The 20,062-nt window shown below is 40.2% G+C and overlaps 1 protein-coding gene across 2 annotated transcripts in view; it reads right to left on the reverse strand.

The window, feature by feature from the left end:
- The window catches only part of METTL16 (methyltransferase 16, N6-methyladenosine), a 100,107-nt gene extending 82,559 nt beyond the window's left edge, over positions 1-17,548 (reverse strand). For both annotated transcript variants that reach the window (XM_037133749.2, XM_037133747.2), the window contains exons 1-2: positions 17,416-17,548; positions 13,232-13,359 (exon numbers count right to left, since the gene is read on the reverse strand). In XM_037133749.2, coding sequence (XP_036989644.2) covers positions 13,232-13,359 — 128 coding nt within the window. In that variant the 5' untranslated portion in view covers positions 17,416-17,548. The remainder of the gene's footprint in view (positions 1-13,231; positions 13,360-17,415) is intronic.
- Positions 17,549-20,062: the final 2,514 nt, after the last annotated feature.

The raw sequence follows: 20,062 nt of genomic DNA on the forward strand, positions 1-20,062 counted from the left end.
AAACAAAATTACATTTTATAAACTGCAACATCCATTCTTTTTTAAAAAAATGTTCTAGTTATTATGCCATTACAGTTGTCCCATTCCCCCCTTCATTCCCCTTTACCCTACAAACCCATTCCCCCCATTCCCCCATTTTAATTCATGTCCATGTGTCACAAGTTCTTTAGATTCTACATTTCCCCTACTATTCTTGCCCCCCCCGTCTATTTTCTACCTACCATCCATGCTACATATTTACTGTACCTTCTCCTCCCTTCTTTTTCTCCCACTCCCCTCTTGCTAAACCTCCATCTGATCTTCATTTCTATGTTTCTGCTCCTCATCTAGGTGTCTACTTAGTTTGCTTTTGTTTTAGGTATGGTTGTTAATAACTGTGAGTTTGCTATCCTTTCACTGTTCATCATTTTTATCTTCTTTTTCTTAGATAAGTCCCTTTAACATTTCATATAATAAGGGCTTGGTGATGATGAACTCCTTGAATTTGATCTTATCTGAGAAGCACTTTATCTGCCCTTCCATTCTAAATGAAAACTTTGCTGGATAGAGCAATCTTGGTTGTAGGTCTTTGGATTTTATGACTTGGAATACTTCTTTCCAGCCCCTTCTTGCCTGTAAGGTCTCTTTTGAGAAATCAGCTGACAGTCTGATGGGAACTCCTTTGTAGGTGACTGTCCCCTTATCTCTTGCTGCTTCTAGGATTCTCTCCTTCATTTTAATCTTGGCTAAAGCAATTATGATGTGCCTTGGTGTGTTCCTCCTTGGGTCCAACTTCTTTGGAACTGACCTTCTTGGATGTCCTGGAAGTCTATTGCCTTTGCCGGGGAAGTTCTTTACTATTTGTACAAATATCTTTTCCACTTGTTGCTCTTCCTCTTCTCCTTCTGGTACCCCTATAATTCAGATGTTGGAGCGTTTAAAGATGTCCTGGAGGTTCCTAAGCCTCTCCTCATTTAAAAAAAATTCTTGTTTCTTCTTTTCTGCTTGGTTGTTTCTTTCTTCCTTCTGGTCCACTCCCTTGATTAGAGTCCCAGTTTTCTTCCCATTACTATTGGTTCCCTGTGCGTTTTGCTTCATTTCACATAGTGTAGCCTTCATTTGTTCCTCTAATTTGTGACTAAAATCAACAAGTTCTGTGAGCATCCTGATCACCAGTGCTTTGAACTATGCATCTGACAGCTTGGCTATCTCTTGTTTGCTTAGAAATATTTGCTCTGGGGCTCTGAGCTGTTCTTCTTGAGCCATAATATTTTGCCCTGTTTGTGCCTGTTATGTATGAGGTACACAGCCTTAGGTGTTCACCAGGGTGGTGCAACCCAGGTCACTGGGTTGTGATGCTGTATGTGGGGGCAAGGTCAGAGAGGGGCAATGGCGTTTTTTCTGCTCTCTCTTGGATTTCAGTCCCCTCTGCTGCTTCCCAAAAGCAAATTGGGCCTTTCTGGTGCTGGTTCCCAGGTGGGTGGGCTCGTGTACCCTCCGGGACCATGTGGGTCTCTCCAGTGAGCCTGAGAGCCTCTCCCGGCACCTCAACCCCTGAAAGTTTTTCCAATTAGTGCTTTTAGGCTTTATTTCCTGGCACTAAGCCCCTGCGTTGCGCCGTCTGTCTCACTGTCCATTTTTTCACCTGGTTTATCTGCGCATGAATGTTTGACCACAGTCAGCCAGCCGCCTTGCGCCCTCACTGGGTCTGCCCATTGCCACCCCTCGCCTGGGATCTGCCAAACACCACCTGCACAGATGGGTTGGTCTGCCCACTTTTTTCTGCTATGACCCCTCTCTGCTGGCCGCCGACTCTGCCCCTCTTACCAGTCTGGATGAATGGTTCGTTGTTTTTGGACTTTGGTACATTTCAGTTTTCTGCTTTTGTTGTGTTCTGATTTCTAAGTCTTTGTTGTTCATAAACTAGGTTGTGCAAGGAGGTACAGTACTTCCACATACACCTCCATCTTGGCTGGAAGTCCTCAACATCCATTCTATAGACTACATGCTATTCTGCTGTACAAAACTTCATTCTAAGAACCTATCTACTGAGTATTTAAATTATTTTCAATTTTCCTGTTATAAATAGCCTTGGGATAAACATCCTCAAATACTTATTTTTTTTCATTTTTTAAATTTAATTATTTTTCAAGTACAGTTTTCTATTACTCCCCTATGAGCCCACCCCGCCTATATTTTTTCATTTACATATGCTTTTTAGAACTTTCAAGGTGCAATTCTGCCAGTATTTTATCACTGTCACTTAACTACATTTCTGCCACTGCTGAACCCTGTAATATTTTATCTTTGCTAATTTAGTCCATTTCACCCTTTTGTGAATTACCCATTTTTATCCTTGACCTTATCTGTTAAATTTTTCTTACTGTCTTATTAGAGTTCTATATATAAAAGAAATTAACACTTTTGTTATATACTGGAAACATTTATATTGTTTCATCGCCTTTTACCTTTAGTATTTCCTAATATGTAAAGTTTTTACTTCCTATGTAGTTAAATCTACCTTTTTAAAAAACTTAATTCTATCCTTGGAGCATTCCTAGAAAGACCATTCCTTCACCCAAAGTTATAGACATTCACCTTTATTTTGTTTTTCTGGTGCTTAAAAATATAAATATATTGAAATAATTAAACGATCAGGAATTTCCTTCACATCGCATGTAGGAAAGAGAATATAACGTACCCCTGCCATGGCTCTCCAAACTGCATCTATTAAAAATCCAGGCTGGACTTCCAGCCAAGATCGATGCATAGGTAGACACACTGTGCCTCCTCCCACAACCAAAATAAGGACAACAATTTAGAAACAAAGTAACAACCAAAATGGACAGAAAATTGAACTATATGAAAGTCCAACAACCAAGGAGTTAAAATAGACACATTCCTCCAGACCAGTAGGCCAGGCAGAGTCAGGCGGCTGGGCTGAGAGGAAATGCGGCACAGGAAGTGGTGATACTGGGCACACAAGATGGCACCAGGCAGACCCTGGGCGCCCAGGCTGCAGCTGGCAGACCCTGGGCATGGGGTGGCAACAGGCAGACCCAGCGAGGCAGTGATTGAGAGGCAGGGCACCATGAGCAAGGTGGCTGGCTGACCAGGGAGTGGTCCCACATTCCCACGGAGATAACTGAGGAGCGAGACAGACTGCGCAACCCAGGGTCCTTGCGCCTAAAAATAAAGCCTCAAAACACTGACTGAAAATACCGTGGGGGGTTGAGGCACAGGGCGAGATTCCCACCCTCACAGAAAAGTTTGCTGGAGAAACCCACAGGGTCCTAGAACACACACAAGCCCACGCACATGGGAATCAGCACAAGAAAGGCCCAGTTTGCTTGGGGGAAGCGGGAAGGGACTGAAGCGCAACAGAAAGTGGAGTAAAGCGCAATACTTCCCTCTCAGACTCGGCCAGCATATACAACGTCACAACCCAGAGACTGGGTTGCCCCGCCCTGGTGAACATCTAGGGCTCTGCCCCTCATATATAACAGGTGCGAACACACCAAAACATTATGGCTCAAGCAGAAGAACAGCTCAAAGCCCCAGAGCAAATACTTCTAAGCAACAAAGAGATAGCCAACCTATCAAATTCAGAGTTCAAAGCACTGGTGATCAGGAAGCTCACAGAACTGGTTGATTTTAGTCACAAATTAGATGAACAAATGAAGGCTACACTATGTGAAATGAAGCAAAATGCACAGGGAACCAATAGTGATGGGAAAAAAACTGGGACTCAAATCAATGGAGTGGACCAGAAGGAAGAAAGAAACAACCAAACAGAAAAAAATGAAGAAACAAGAATTCAAAAAAATGAGGAGAGGCTTAGGAACCTCCAGGACATCTCTAAACATTCCAACATCCAAATTATAGGAATAGCAGAAGGGAAAGAAGAAGTGGAAAAAATATTTGCACAAATAATAAAGGAGAACTTCTCCAATCTGGCAAAGGAAATAGACTTCCTGGAAGTCCAGGAAGCTCAGCGAGTACCAAAGAAGTTGGACCCAAGAAGGAACACACCAAGGCACATCATAATTACATTAGCCAAGATTAAAATGAAGGAGAGAATCCTAGAAGCAGCAAGAGAACAGGAGACAGTTACATACAAAGGAGTTCCCATTAGACTGTCAGCTGATTTCTCAAAAGAGACCTTGCGGGCAAGAAGGAGCTAGAAAGTATTCCAAGTCATGAAAGACAAGGACCTACATTCAAGATTGCTCTATCCAGAAAGGCTTTCATTTACAATGGAAGGACAGATAAAGTGCTTCTCAGATAAGGTGAAGCTGAAGAAGTTCATCATCACCAAGCCCTTATTACATAAAATGTTAAAGGGACTTATCTAAGAAAAAAAAGATAAAAAACACGTATAGTAAAATGACAGCAAACTCACAATTACTAACAACCACCCCTAAAATTAAGAAAACTAAGGAAACTACTAGAACAGCAACAGAACCACAGAAATGAAGATCACATGGAGGGGTAGCAATAGGGGACTGAGATGAGGAGATAGGGGGAAAGGTACAGAGACTAAGTAGCATAGATTGCAGGCAGAAAATAGGGGGAAGGCAAGAATAGTATGGGAAATGTAGAAGCAAAAGAACTTAAGACACGTGGACATGAACTTAAAGGGGGAGGATTTCGGTGGGAGAGGGTGTGGAGAGGAATAAAGGGGGGGAATGGGACAACTGTAATAGCATAATCAATAAAATATATTTTTCAAAATCCATTATTGGGCCATGATTGGTGTTGCTCAGTGAATTGAATGCCAGCTTGCAAACCAAAGGGTCACCAGTGCGATTCCCAGTGAGGGCACATGCCTGGGTTGCAGGCCAGATCTCCCATCCTTCCCCGCTGTCTAAAAATAAATAAATAGGACTTCCGCCAAGATGGAGGCATAGGTGGAAACACTGTGCCTTTTCGCAAAACCAAGTTGAAAAACAACAAAGTTTTAGCAACAAAAAAACGCAGCCAAACCACACAAAATTGAACTATATGGAAGTCCGACAACATCAAACTATTCAGCCAGACACGTAAAAGGGGCAGAGCCAGCATCGGAGCCAGTTGGGCAAAAAAGACCCCCAACCCAGGCGTGCAGGCAGCCAAGGGCAGATCCCAGGTGTGGGGTAGCATCGGGTGGACCCAGTGAAGGTGCAAGGCTGGAGGCTGACCTTGGTCACACATTCGAGCGCAGATAAACCAGTGAAGGAGCCAGCAGTGAGACAGATCGTGCAGGCTCCATCTGTGGGAAGCAGCAGAGGGGACCACCATTGCTCCTTCTCTGACCCCGCCCCCACATACAGTGTCAAAACCCGGTGACCTGGGTGGCCCTGCCCTGGTGAACACCTAAGGCTACACTCCTCATTTGTAACAGGCTCGAACAGACCAAAACATGGCTCAAGAACAACTCAAACTCCCGGAGCGGATAACTCTAAGCGACCAAGAAATTGCCAACCTATCAGATGCACAGTTCAAAACACTAGTGATCAGGATGCTCACAGAACGGGCTTATTTCAGTCACAAATTAGAGGAACCAACAAAGGCTAAACTAATTGAAATGAAGGGAAATGCACAGGAAACCAATAGTGATGGAAAGGAAACTGGGACTCTAATCAAGGGAGTGGACCAGAAGGAAGAAAAAAATGACCAGACAGAAAAATATGAAGAAACAAGAATTCAAAAAAATGAGGAGAGGCTTAGGAACCTCCGGGACATCTTTAAACACTCCAACATCCGAATTATAGGGGTACCTGAAGGGGAAGAGGAAGAGCAAGTGGAAACTTTTTTTGAACAAATAATAAAGGAGAACTTTCCCAATCTCGCAAAGGAAATAGACTTCCAGGAAGTCCAGGAAGCTCAGAGAGTCCCAAAGAAGTTGGACCCAAGAAGGAACACACCAAGGCACATCATAATTGCTTTAGCCAAGATTAAAATGAAGGAGAGAATCCTAGAAGCAGCAAGAGCTAAGGGGACAGTCACCTACAAAGGAGTTCCCATCAGACTGTCAGCTGATTTCTCAAAAGAGACCTTGCAGGCAAGAAGGGGCTGGAAAGAGGTATTCCAAGTCATGAAATCCAAAGACCTACATCCAAGATTGCTCTATCCAGCAAATCTTTCATTTAGAATGGAAGGACAGATAAGGTGCTTCTCAGATAAGATCAAATTCAAGGAGTTCATCATCACCAAACCCTTATTATATGAAATGTTAAGGGGACTTATCTAAAAAAAAGAAGAGAAAAAATATGAACAGTGAAAGGACAGCAAACTCACAGTTATCAACAACCACACCTAAAACAAAAGCAAACTAAAAGGACAGCTAGATCAGGAGCGAACCATAGAAATGAAGATCTCATGGAGGGTTAGCAACAGGGGAATGGGAGGAGGCAAATAAGGGAGAAGGTACAGAAAATAAGTAGCATAAACGGTAGGTAGAAAATAGGGGGGAGGGCAAGAATAGTATGGGAAATATAGAATCTAAAGAACTTGAGACACGTGGTCATAAACTAGAGGGGGGAGTGGTGGGGGAGGGGGTGTGCAGGGTGGAGGGGAATGAAGGGGGGAAATAGAACAACTGTAATGGCATAATCAATAAAACATAGTTTTTAAACAAATAAATAAATAAAATCTTTTTTTAAAAGTTCTTGGCTTTAAAAAAGAAAAAAAATCCATTACTGTCATTCCCACCCCTAATGACCTGAAATGCTACCGTTATTCTCCACTACAGTCTTTACATGGTGGGGTAGTTTTAATTCAGAGTCAAGTCCTAAAGTAAAGACACAAAGTAAAAATCCAATATGCTTCAAGTTACACTGGAAATTCTGTTTAATCATTCACAGCACTGTGAGGTATTCAAATTATGAGAAACACAGGGTTCAAGACCTGATAAGGAAGGGAAGATTCACCCTCCCTACTTTGTATTCCCTCTGGGAGGTACACTATGGAGTACAATGACTGGGAGGAATCACCATCTGATCTAGCCTGCATTTGCAAAGGTTCTGCTATTTAGACTTAAGTGTGTTACCAAAAGTCATTCTGGGAAGGACAACTACTTATAGCCCGTTCTTGCTCTAATACTACTATACTAAGATTTTAATGACTCTACCTTCACAATATAGTTAACTTCACATTAAAGTTCCATCTGGGAAAGTTCACACCCTTATGCATTTCTACTACTCATTTGGAAACACTGTATCACTTTTTCTCCCGAAAACTTTATAGGTATAGTGACTGTTGAAAATTGACATTTTTCACTACATTGAGTCTTCCCATTCAGAAACACATTATGTACCTAGATTATTCATGTCTTCCTCTGGGCTCCTGAGGGTAATTCTTTTATTTTACATAAATCTTCACACATTTTTTTGCCAAACCTACTTCCCTTTGCTATTGGGAATGGAATCTTTTATTGCAATTATAATTTCCAAGTAGGATTTGGAAAACTATCAATCTTTTTTTATTTATTATGTTTTATACTTCTTAATGTTATATGCCTGAAAAGTTGTTTGAAAAAAATTGCATTCATTTTGTAGGTTAAGAAGTTGATTATATTGCCTTGAGTGGTGTGGCTCAGTGGACTGAGAGCTGGCCCGCAAACCAAAAGGTCACTGGTTCAATTCCCAGTAAGGGAACATGCCTGGGTTGCAGGCCAGGTGCCCAGTGGAGGCGTGTAAGAGGCAACCACACACTGATGTTTCTTTCCCTCTCTTTCTCCCTCCCTTCCTCTCTAAAAATAAATAAACAAAACAAAAAAAAACTTGATTAAATCACCCTGGCCAGGTGGCTGATTCACAGGTAGAATATCACCCTGCTACACCAAGGTTGTGGGTTCGGTCCTTTCTCAGGGTACATACAAGAAAGCAATGTTGGTGGGTGTGTGTGTCTCTCTCACTAAAATCAATAAATACATTAAAAAAAATTTTAAGTCGATTATGTAACTAGACCCTCTAACAGTGGGTCAATAACCCTTTTAAAAGTGAAGTTCTTAACCCTTTTGGGGGTCAATAACCTTTTTAAAAGTGAGGTTCTAAATTACAAGTTAAAGGTTTGAACTCCAACTCCTTAAGAAAAAGAACAGCCCTGGCTGGTGTGGCTCAGTGGATTGAGCGTGGGCTGCGAACCTGCGAGTTGCCAGTTCCATACCCAGTCAGGGCACATGCCTGAGTTGCGGGTCAGGACCCCAGTGGGGGCCACATAATAGGCAACTACACATCAGTGTTTCTCTCCCTCTCTTTCTCCTATCTCTAAAAATAAATAAATGAAATCTTAAAAGAAAAAGAACATACACAAAGTAAATATTTTTATATAACTGTCTTTGTAGCCTTCATGGATCCTCTGGAAGTATCTTAAGACCATTGTTCTCTGTTTATTTTTAGTTATAGTATTAACCAAATACTGTTGGGTATTAACCAAAATATTGTTTTGGTTATTAACTAAGATACTGTTTGGTTAACAGTTAACAGTATTTCTAACCAAGTATTTCTATTTGGGTAGAAATACAAAGAAAAATGTCTCCAAATTACATCAAACACTTTAAAAAAATATTTCTGTTATAGAAGTATTTTTCAAAATGCTAAAAGTCTTCCTTTTAAAATCTTATTTGAAAACTGTCTTTTATCAATATGAACAGTAGCTTTTCCAATTTTATGGGTTTTTTTTTTTTTTTTTTGCTTTTTCAGATTTGGAGAGAACTCTCATTTGCCTAGTATATTTCTGCCCATCCTGTTTTCATTTATCTGTAATTTTGTTTTAGGTATGCCATATGTAAATGGCAAGTAGATTTTATAAAGAAATTATTCTCATGATTCAACAAATATTTATTTAAAAAATGTCTATTCAGAAAGGTTATGATAACAGATCTGTTTGGTCTCTCTGGGTTATTTTTTTTTAATATAAATCTCAAACCATCTTCAAAATTATAACCATCTTAAAAATCCTTCTCTGGTTCCTCAATGTCTAAGCAATCAGGTCCATTCTATGGCATGCTATGAAGGGGTCTTTGTCACTTGCTCTGTTTTCCTTTCAGTCTCATCTTCTTTTATTCCTCAATCCGCTGTCCTATATCCATTTGAGCTCCATCTACACGCAGTTCTCCAAACTTACCATGCCTTTCACAAAATTCTGTTCCGTGTACTTGGAATTTTCCCCCTTGCTTCTATTCATCCTTCAGTATTCAGTTCAAAGACCCAGGGCTTTCACTAACACCTCCCCCCCACCCCCCTGTCACCTATGTGTCCCTCTTCAGACTACTATTTTTAATAGCTTACAAAATACTCCACTTGAATATCCCAGACTTCTCCCTCTATATATGCTGGGAACTGAAAATATCATCTCCCCTAAACCAACTCATTCCCCTTTGGACCCTACTTCAGTAAATGGCACTACTGCATAGCCTCTTGCAAATTTGAAATCGAGAGAACCATACTTGGCTCCTACTTCTTAATTTCTAGTATGTCCTGCTAATTCTATTCATGAATTTCTCTCAAATTCATCCAGTGATCTCTATTCCTATTGTCTCTACCTAGTTAAGCCACCAATGTATCTAATTTGGATTATTAAAACCATTTTCTACTTACTTTCCTGTACCTCCAATCTTAATTCCCCCTGCAATCCATCTTTCACAATGCTCCTAGAATACACTGTCTGACACAATTCTGAACATGTTATTCCCCTCCTTTAAAATTAGGGGAGCCCTGGTAGGGTGGCTCAGTTGGCTGGAGTGTTGTACAGTACACCAAAAGGTTGCGGGTTTGATTCCCAGTCAGGGGATGTATGGCAGGCAACCAATTGATGTGCTTCTCCCCATTCTGTCACTTCCTGTCTCTAACATCAATAAACATATTCACAGGTAAGAATTAAAAGAAAAAAAAACAACTTCAGTGGATAAGTACTGGGATAGATAACTCTGAAGACACAAGAACTTTCTACACCATGTCCTTAAGATAAATTCCAAACTCCTCACTGGGCCTTATGAAGTACTGCAAGCATAATTCTCCCCAGCCCCATTTCCTGTCATTTGTCTACTGCATGCTAGGCATGTTCAACTTAGCAATTCTGCTACTATTCAGTGCTCTTTGCACATGCTGCTCCCCTTGCCTATAATACTCATCTTGCTACCTAAGTAACTCCTATTCATTCTTCAGAACTCAACCAGAATACCACTTCTGTTTCAAATGGTTCTCTAAATTCTAAAGTCAGGGTCAGGTCTTCCTCCTATGTGATTCAACTGCACCCCTCAGATTCTACCACGTTGAGGCAAACAAGGTTAACTGCTTGTTTATGCATATACTTCCCCCACTAGTGTGTAAACTCCAAATATGGCAGTGACAATGCCTTTCTTCTTCTTTTTTTTGCCTTTCTTTTCCTATTGAAATCTTTGGAAAAGCCTATACAAAAAAACTGGGCCAGACTCAGGATAAAAAGTGAAAACTGGTGGAATAAACATTAATAACTTAAGATATACAGATAACACTATCTTACTGGCAGAAAGTAGCAATGATTTGAAACAACTTCTCATGAAAGTGAAATACAAAGTGCCAAAGGACTGAACTTGAACATCAAAGCAAAAATCAAGACAGCAGAAAAAATATACAACTCTAACGTTGACAATGAAGATACTAAAATATTAATGATTTTGTTTACACTGGTTCAGTCATCAATTCAAATGGAGACTACAGCCAAGAACCAAAAAAAGGCTGAGACTCAGAAGGGCAGAAATGGAAGAATTAGGAAAGATCACCAGGAACAAATGTGTCATCAGAGAACACCCACATTTTCGTATTCCCAACTACTATGTACAGATATGAATGCTGGACAATGAAGAAGGATGATAAAAACATTGATTCACATGAAATATGGTGTTAGAGGAAAGCTCTAAGGACCCTGGATCACCAGAAAAATGAACAAATGGGTTCTAGAGCAAATAAAGACAGAAACATTGCTGGAAGCAAAAATGACAAAACTGAAGCTGTCCTACTTTGGGCATATTGTGAGAAAGCAGGGTTCTTTGGAAAAGACAATACTGCTGGAAAAAAACAGAAGGCAGTAGGAAAAGAGGGAGACCAAGTATGAGATGGATGGACTCCATAAAAGAAGCCATAGGAATGAGTCTATGGAGGTGAGCAGGGCTGTTAGGAAGAGGACACTGCGGATATCACTCATTCACAGGGTCACCAAGAGTGGAAGCCAACTCAGTGACATGTAATACATACCTGTTAGGGACCACTCTGCCTGGTTTCAGGAATTGTAACTACCTCCCATGGTTAAGGATGAGCCAGTGACCTCCGGAATGCAAGCCACAGGAGACAAAGGCTTGTCTCTGGTAGCGAATGCTGCCTCAGTTTCCTCTCCCTGCCCCCAAAGTATGGTCGGAAGTCAGAGACGGGTAAGACTCCTCACAGCCAGAAGCAACCTAAGCCAGACTTGATCACTTGGGAGGCCATCATGGAAGGACTTGGGGGGCTGCAACAAAGAGCGAGCAATGGACCCTTGTCCCCACCCAGCTATGTGACATAGCCTGAGTCCCCATGTCCTCTGGGAGAAGTGCTTCCTGGCTCTAATCCACTTAAGCCTGAAAACCTGATGGGGAGGAGTACAGCACCTTGCCTTGCTAGAGCAGATGGGGGAAATCTGGCATAAGAAAGAACTTCTAAAAAATCCTGTAAAACCTGCTTTGATAAGAGTGCTTTGTTAAGGGTCCGAGCAGGAAACCCTAAAGTTCTTGCAAACCCCCTTCCTGACAGACTCTGACTCAGAGTAAGCCCTCAGATTTCTTTGAAATGTTATCTGTTTGATCCTTGCCACCCTGTATTCCTGTGTATTACAACCCAATAAAAGCCCCTGGAGGAAGGGGCTCAAGGCCTTTTTCCTCTGAGAAACTTAGCACCTCTCCTCCCAAAGCAGATCATGTCTTGGTAGTGTTTACTTTCATCCATGGGGGATGGGGGGACTGGAGGGCAAAGTCGCCCCCATACATACCTAACATGTCTTTCTTATTATAATGGCTTTCCTAGAACTTAGCACAAAATGGTTAATCAATAAATATTAAGTAGTTCAAGCATTCATAATTGAGGCTGTGCTCAACTTTTCACTGAATGAAGTAAGCAAGTTTAAAAACATGGTTCTGGGGCATCTGATCTTACCTTTTGGGGATGGAGGTAATGTCACAGATCACTTTGAGAATCCTATGAAGACTAAGGATTATTTCCCAGAAAAATGAATGCATATATATTTTGAAAACACTTTTATATGATTTCTAAGGTATCTTGAGCCTCAGGTTAAGTGCTGCCCTAAGACCTCTATTACTTAAGAAGACTGCTAGGAGGAAGGAAGAAGTCAGCCCTATAATTCTACTATCACTTACCTTCTGTCTTCCTCACAAATCCTGTTCCTCCTTTTCCCCACAGCTAAATCAATACACCTTTCCCTAGGCGCGCTTGGAATTTCCACCTGCTCTGTAACTTAGAGTTTAGGAATGCAATCAAACATTTCCTTCTGAAGGGTATACTGCCAACATGTCATTCCCATACCATTATCATTAATGTCAACCATTTCCTGAAGCACTCATACTATTAATTTTTTCAAAATCAACTTTTTGACTTATTGTAGTACCATCCTAATATCTGTGAATTCACAGTTTTGATGTCACAGTTATTATCTTCCTACCTCAATATAACACTGAAAAAAGGACTTTAGACCCTCACCAGCCACCAAGTTTTTCAGCACAATTCTAAGGTCTCTGCAGCTGCTCTGGGATCTCTTCTGGGTAAGAAATAATTTAGATACCGAGAAATTTTTTCGATTTTTTTTAAGCTGGAGGAAACTTAAAAACATTTGCTTCAATCCTGTCATTTTATAGAGTAAAACACTGAAATCCAGAGCCCTGGCCAGGTCGCTCAGTTGGCTGAAGCATCATCCCACACACCAAAAGGTTGAGGGTTTGATCCCTGGTTGGGGTACGTATGGAGAGGAAGCCAATTAATGTTTCTCTCTCACATCAGCATTTCTCTTCCTTTCTCTCTCTATATAAAAAAATAAAAAAACATACCCTCAGGTGAGGATTAAAAAATAATCTAAAAGAAAGAAACCCAAAGAGGGTGACTTGTCCAAGGTCAGATAAGATGTTTAATAAAATGTCTAGGATTAGCATTTAGGTCTACAATCAGCCCAGTACATTTTCCACTACACTGTATCCATTCATATTATACTAGAATAATACAGTATCAAGAATTCGTCATCTGTTACCTACCTCACTCTTCCATTCAGACTTGGCTGAACATGTTGCTTAAAATCTGGGTATTTGGATGCCAGATATGCAAAATCAGGAGGTTTGTCCTTGTATCTATTTCTTGCATGCATTGATTTACTCAGAGCCATCTTTAAAAAAGAAGAAAAGGGGGGGATCAGCATTTTTGTTTTAAAAATCTTAATGAGGAAAAGCTGGTTGCCAAGTCAACAGTTTCAGCCAACACATCCTTGCCAATCAAGTGAGAAAGTAGAAGTTATGTTTTTAAATATATACAACAAATAAGAATATGAAAAGAGGCTCCAACATCATCTGTCATTAGAGAAATGCAAATCAAAACCATAATAAGATATCACTTCTACTCATTAGGATGGCTACTATTAAAAAAATTTTTAGAGGAAAATAACAAATGTTGGAAAGGATGTGAAGAAATTAGAGCCCTCATGTATTGCATATGGAAAATGAAATAGTACAACTACTATGGAAAACAGTTTGGTGACTCTTAAAAAAGTTAAAACAGAATCACCATATAATCCAGTATTTCCAAAGTATAAGCAAAAAAACTGAAGTCAGGGATTCAAACATTTATTTGCCTACCAATGTTCCTAGCATCATTATTCACAACAGCCAAAAGGTGGAAACACCACCAAGTATCCACAAATTGCTGAATGATAAACAGAATGTGGTATATAGATACAATAAAATATTACTCGACCACAGAAAGGAATGAAATTCTGATACATGCTATAACATGGACAAACCTTAAAACCACTGTGCTAAAGAAAATAAGCCACACTTAAAAGAAATACTATATATTATATTAATATTGTATTATACCACTTATATGAGGTACCAAGACTAGGCAAATTCATACAGGTAATGTAGAGGTTACTAAGGATTGGGGGGGGAGAAGAATTATGAGTTATTCTTTAATAGGTACACAGTTTCTGCTTAGGATTAAAAAACCTCCTAGAAAGGGTTAGGGGTGATATTGCACAACATTATGAATATACTTAATGACACTGAGCATACGCTTACAAATAAATGGTCAATTTTATGTTAAGTATATTTTGCCACAATAAAAAATTTACACAACATATGATTTTTTTTCCCGAACCAAGAAAGAAAATTAAAAACCATTCCTTTAAAAGCATCAGAGTGGTAGAAGGTACTGTAATCTATAGCTAGAAATATTATAATCAGAACTTAGTTTTTTTACAGTGGCCTTGCATGGGTGAATTTTTTAGGGTACCAAAGATCACTGAAGTTTCAAAAAATATCTTCTATTCTAACTTCCTTTATAAATTTCAGTCTTGTCATTCCTAGGAAGCTAAAACCAAATGAAAACAAACATAATTTTGTCTCCTACCAGATTATAAAGAGGAAAAAAAAGTTAATGCACTTATACCAAGAAATAAAAACTAGAAGACAGGCCACTGCAGTGGTTTAGTAAATCTCTAAGTAGTTGGTAAATTAAAAATATTTTAGAGCCCTGGCCAGTATGACTCAGTTCATTGGGCATTGTCCCAAATACCAAAGGTCACAAGTTCAATTCCTAGTGAGGACACATCTTGGTTATGGGTTCGGTCCCCAATCGGTGAGCCTATAAAAATCAACTAATTGTTGTTTCTGTCTCACATTGATGTTCCTCTCTCCCTCCCTGCCCCCTCTTTAAACGCAATCTTACAAAATGTCAAGTGAGGATCAAAAAGAAATTTTTTAAAGAAGACTATAGATTTAGTTATTTATTTATTTATCTTTAGAGGGGAAGGGAAGGAGAGAGGGAGAGAAATACCAATGTACAGTTGCCTCTCGTGTGTCCCCTGCTAGGAACTGGCCTGAAACCCAGGCATGTGTCCTGACTGGGAATCAAACCACGATCCTTTGTTTCGCAGGCCTGCACTCAATCCACTGAGCTACACCAGCCAGGGCTTTTTAAAGAAATTAAAAAAAAGATTTTATTTATTAATTTTTACACAGAGGGGAAGTGAAGGACAAAGAGAGGGAGAAAAACAGCAATGTGTGGTTGCCTCTTGCAGGCCCCATGATGAGGACCTGGCCAGCAATCCAAGTACATGCCCTGACTGGGAATCGAACCTGTGACCCTTTGGTTCACAGTCAGTCACTCAATCCACTGAACCACACCAGCCAGGGCAGAAGACAATTTTAATTTTCTTTATACCATTCTGCATTTTCTACTTTTTCATAGTGAGCATTCATCTAAACAGTATTATACAAGCCAGAAACCTAGGAATCATCTGATTGCTTTCTCTCTCACAGCCCAAGATACCAAGTTGCGGACTTAGTCTGCTGAGGACCTCTCAAATCCATGTATCTTCCCCTATCTCCACCATTATGAGCCCAATACAAGTTACCTACACTGCTTTAACAGTCTCTTAACTGGTTTCCCAGAGTCCACCTTTATTCTCTCTATTCCTTTTCCCACCTCCACATATACCCAACTGCTCAAAGCCTTACTCTTAGGATAAAATTTTAAAACCTGCCCCGGATGGATAGTTCAGCTGGCTGAAACATCATCATTAAGTATTTTTTGCTAAATCCCTTCAGTGGCTTCCTAAAGCTATTAGGCTGATAAAGTCCAAAACTATTACTATTAACAAAGCATACATCTGGGCCTTGTCTATCCCTCCAGACTCCTTTGTTACCACTTACCCCTTCCAACACTGTACTCCAGACATACTGGTCTTTTCATTTTTCTTCTTTCATTTACTCTGACAATTCAAAAGTATGCTAAGTTAGATGCATTAAGAACAATACACAGAGCTCATAAGATAAAGCCTGATATTAACTACCCGCTATGACCTGCCCAGTTGGAATTTGTGATCAGACCATCTTGTGTGGTTACTTTTGGTCACTGAGCCTGTCAGGTTTATTATAATACACAGACCCTTTTACATTCATGTATGCCAGATTCAATTCATTTCCTACCTTACTAATCTTTTTTGGTCAGAACAGATACAGAATGAGTCAATAAAGCCACTTCTTTGCTAACCAAGCTCCTTCTACAAGCAATGGGTTCTTAGCCAAATCTCTCAGATTCCTCAATTTGAGTGTCAGCTCTTACCTGGGATCAGCATTATCATTTCCTTTTCTCTAACTTAATCTACTTTTGTCTTCCTGGCTCATTCTACTATAGCTGCATTGACCTCCTTATTTACCAATTCTGGTATACATCTGTCTCAGGACTTTTGTATCTGCTAATAGTCTGCATGGATTTCTCTTTCCCCAGAAATACATACATACAAGATACCCTGGCCTTGTTCAGGTCTTCGAATCAAATGTCACCTTCTCACTGATGTCTTTCCTGACTACCTCTACTTAAAGTGAACACACTCCTGGTCTCCCTTACTAGCTTCAATCTTTACATGAATTTACCTATTTGACATTCCATATATTCCATACGTTTTACTTATTTTACTTTCTGAAAAAATGGCCCTGCCAAAAAACTTCATGAGGGAACACCTCCTGTCTATTTTGTTCACTGTGATTTCCCAGCATCTAAATTAGGGCCTGGGAGAGTAGGGACTTAGTAAGACTTGTTGATTAATAACATGATGTGTAACTATTTTCACCGTCCAGACCACTGAAAAACAGCATCCTCGTTCTTGGTAAACAGTCCCCTACCTCGACTCTCAAAAAGGTTCAGTCCTAGGGTTGGGTTTTTTTCTTCCGGGTTGCCCGAGACCGCCCAAAAAGCCAAGGAGATTTCTCCTGACCCTTAAATAATCTTCAACTACCACTTAACGCAGTCTGAATTCCGCTTTCGTAAGTCCTAATTTCTTCATAACAGAGTCCTCCCACTTCAACCTCAACCTCCGTTTTTACCCCGTTGCCTTCCCTCATAAATCCGACTTTTTGTGGTTCCGCCACCACCAGTTCTCCCTCTCTTCCATTCCTTCCACACCCTCATTTTACCCATTCAGTCTGTGTTCCCACCTCAGTTTCAGGTATCTCTAAACCACCTCAGCCCTCAGGGTCTTCCCTCGTTCAATCCTAGTCTGCAGTCTATTTGTGAACTCCCCGCCCCCCAACCCCACCCCCAACTGGGTCTCTCCTAAGACCCCGAAGTAAGCACCCCACGGGCCCAAAACCTGGGAATGAGAAACATGAGTGATACATGGATGGAGTAAACTAGCAACCCGCATGAAGGATAATAAACGACTCACCTATGGAGTCCAAATTCCAGCCAACCACCAACTTGGAGTGGGCCTCTAACACGAGAATCTTAAGCTACCCGCAGCGCGAAGCTCCTAGAAACGCACAACGTACGCTCCCAGCGCGCTGCCATCTTGAGCAGCCATCTAGCTTCGCGATTGGACCATCAACACCTCGCGCGATCTGTAGTAGACTCTGAAGAAAGAAGAAACTGTCGCGAGATCTGGAGTTCGCGGTTCCCTTTGACAGAAAAAGGGGGGTGGTAGCAAGTGGAGTCTTGCGTGAAGAAGGTACCTGCATTAGAATCTGCTAGGTAACTTGTTTTTTACAAATGTAGATTTTTTTTGAAACAAAGTTGCATTCTCGGCCTCACTACAGACTTACTAATCAGTCTTTGGGGTTGGTCAGAATATATAAGCGGCGGGCGAGGGGCAGGGGAAAGTGCTTTTGGATTTGATGGCGGGCAGTTAGCGCTTACTGTGCAACAGGTCTCCTGGATATCTCATTTAAACATCACAGATAAACGGTGAGATAAGACAGAGTAGTCTCGTTTACAGAGGAAGAATTTGGGGTCGTTTGTTCAAGATCTTACACCCTGATGACATCAAGTCCATGTTCTTTGTATTTCTTTACCTGCCTCTTGAGCTGAAAGCGCTGTTAAATGCGTTTCATTTTCTTTTCAACTCGGTTACATGAATATTTACCCTCTGGAAAATTGAGCATTAGTTTCCCCATTTTACAATTGAGATTAAAGGGTGATTACTTGCAAAAGTTATACAACTAGTAACAAAACCAGGAGTAAAGTCTCTGGATCCTCACCTAGTACCGGTTTCCATTAAATTTTTTTTTTTTTCCCTAGGTCCATGTAATTAATGTGAAAGCTTCTGGTAAACTATTGCTATAAAACAGAATTAGGGAGTAAGGAATGGCGATCTCACCTTTATGCAGAACTGAGTGTATCAGTAGTCATCCAAGGAAAGTTAAAGAGGTGTTTTTATTACCTATTATGTAATAAACCACTCCAAAATGTGTAATTAAAAACATCCCAGTGTGGGCTGGGATTAGGACACCCCCACCCCAGGCCATTCTTCTTCAGTACTTGCTGTTGGTAGTAACATTAACTGGAGGCTGGTTCAGCTGGAATGACTGGGTCTCTCTCTTCTGTAGTCTCAAATCCTCTCCTTCTCCAAGTGACTTTTCCACATAATTTCCCCAGCAGAGTAGTCAGGCTTCTTACATGGTGATTCAGGACTCCCAAAAAGGCAAAAGTGGAAGCTGAAAGGCCTTCTCAAGGCTTAGGCCCAGAACTGGTACTTCCACCATATTCTGTTTGTTAAAGCAAGTCAAAGGGCCATATTCAAGAAGAGGGGACTATGCTGCTTTCCAGTACTGGAAGGTATGGTTCATTGGATCTACCATTGTAGCAAATACCACAGGTTTTCTGTCTTTAGTTGGTAGTGACTTCGGTGCTGGAGATTTTTACTATATTTAGTGCTTTCTTCTGGAAAGGTAAAAGAGGAAATACCTTTTCTGACTAGTAGGGTTGAAAGTAGATTATATTTAAGATGTTGAATTTCTCTGTTAGCTCTAGAGATCCAACTCTCTTGTGGTTCAAACCAGAGAGACTTGCTTTGTAGCCAGGGAATTTGGACTTTAATCTTGCCCCCACCCCTTATTAACCCTGTGAGTATGGACAGTACTTAAACTATTCAAGCTTCGGTTTCCTCAATATCACAAAACTGAATAGTAATCTCACCGAGTTGTGAGAATAAGTCAGATAATGCATATAATACTTAGCATAGTTTCTGATATACAGTAAGCTACTACTCTACTATTATTATATTACTATCATTCCTTATAACATCTCTGGTCACTTTCCATTTTTAAAAAACTGTTTCATAAAGATAAAATATGTTCATTATAGTAAATTTTTTAAAAAATTAAATAATACAGGAAAGTGTAAAAAAGAAAGCAAAACATATCTAAATCACCACCTAGAGCCAATTGCCATTAAATTTTGGTAACCTAATTTCTGGACCTGTATATATTCATAAGGATATTATATATAACTAAATAATTTTATAAAAACATTATATATTTTCTACTCAAATGTTAGTCTTGGAGATTCTCCTACTTCAGTTATATAGTTCTGTATAGTTCTTTGTGATGGGTGCATAGCATTATTCCATTGTATGGACACAGCACAATTTTTTCACTAATTTCCCTATGGGTGGACGTAAGTTGGCTTGCTCCTAAAATTGTGGTAAAATGATAATTACATCTCCTATAAAATTTTTTACATAGAATGAAAATTATCTAGAGATTGCATAAAATAGATTAATAAGATCTTCAACATCAGCTTCTTCGGTTTCATCTCCCTGATTTACTCTCAAATCACCAAGAATATAATCTGGTACGAGAAGTCTGTCCAACTTCCACACACCAGCAAAGAAAGTATAGGCATCCAATTAGTTAATTATACCTTTGCTTTATGCTGCCCCTTTGTAGTAGGAAACTGATTCTGCACATTCAGTGGGCAATGCTGCTAATTCTGAAACGTTGCTTAGCTTGTACCAGAACTGCTTTGAGCATCAGCCATCTGCAGTGCTGAAATTAACCCCAGAGGACATCAGTCTGGACTCCCACTTACAGAAGTTA

The sequence above is a fragment of the Artibeus jamaicensis genome, unplaced genomic scaffold (assembly GCF_021234435.1).
Source record: "Artibeus jamaicensis isolate MK-2021 breed Jamaican fruit bat unplaced genomic scaffold, CSHL_Jam_final contig_2790, whole genome shotgun sequence".
NCBI classification, from domain to species: domain Eukaryota; kingdom Metazoa; phylum Chordata; class Mammalia; order Chiroptera; family Phyllostomidae; genus Artibeus; species Artibeus jamaicensis.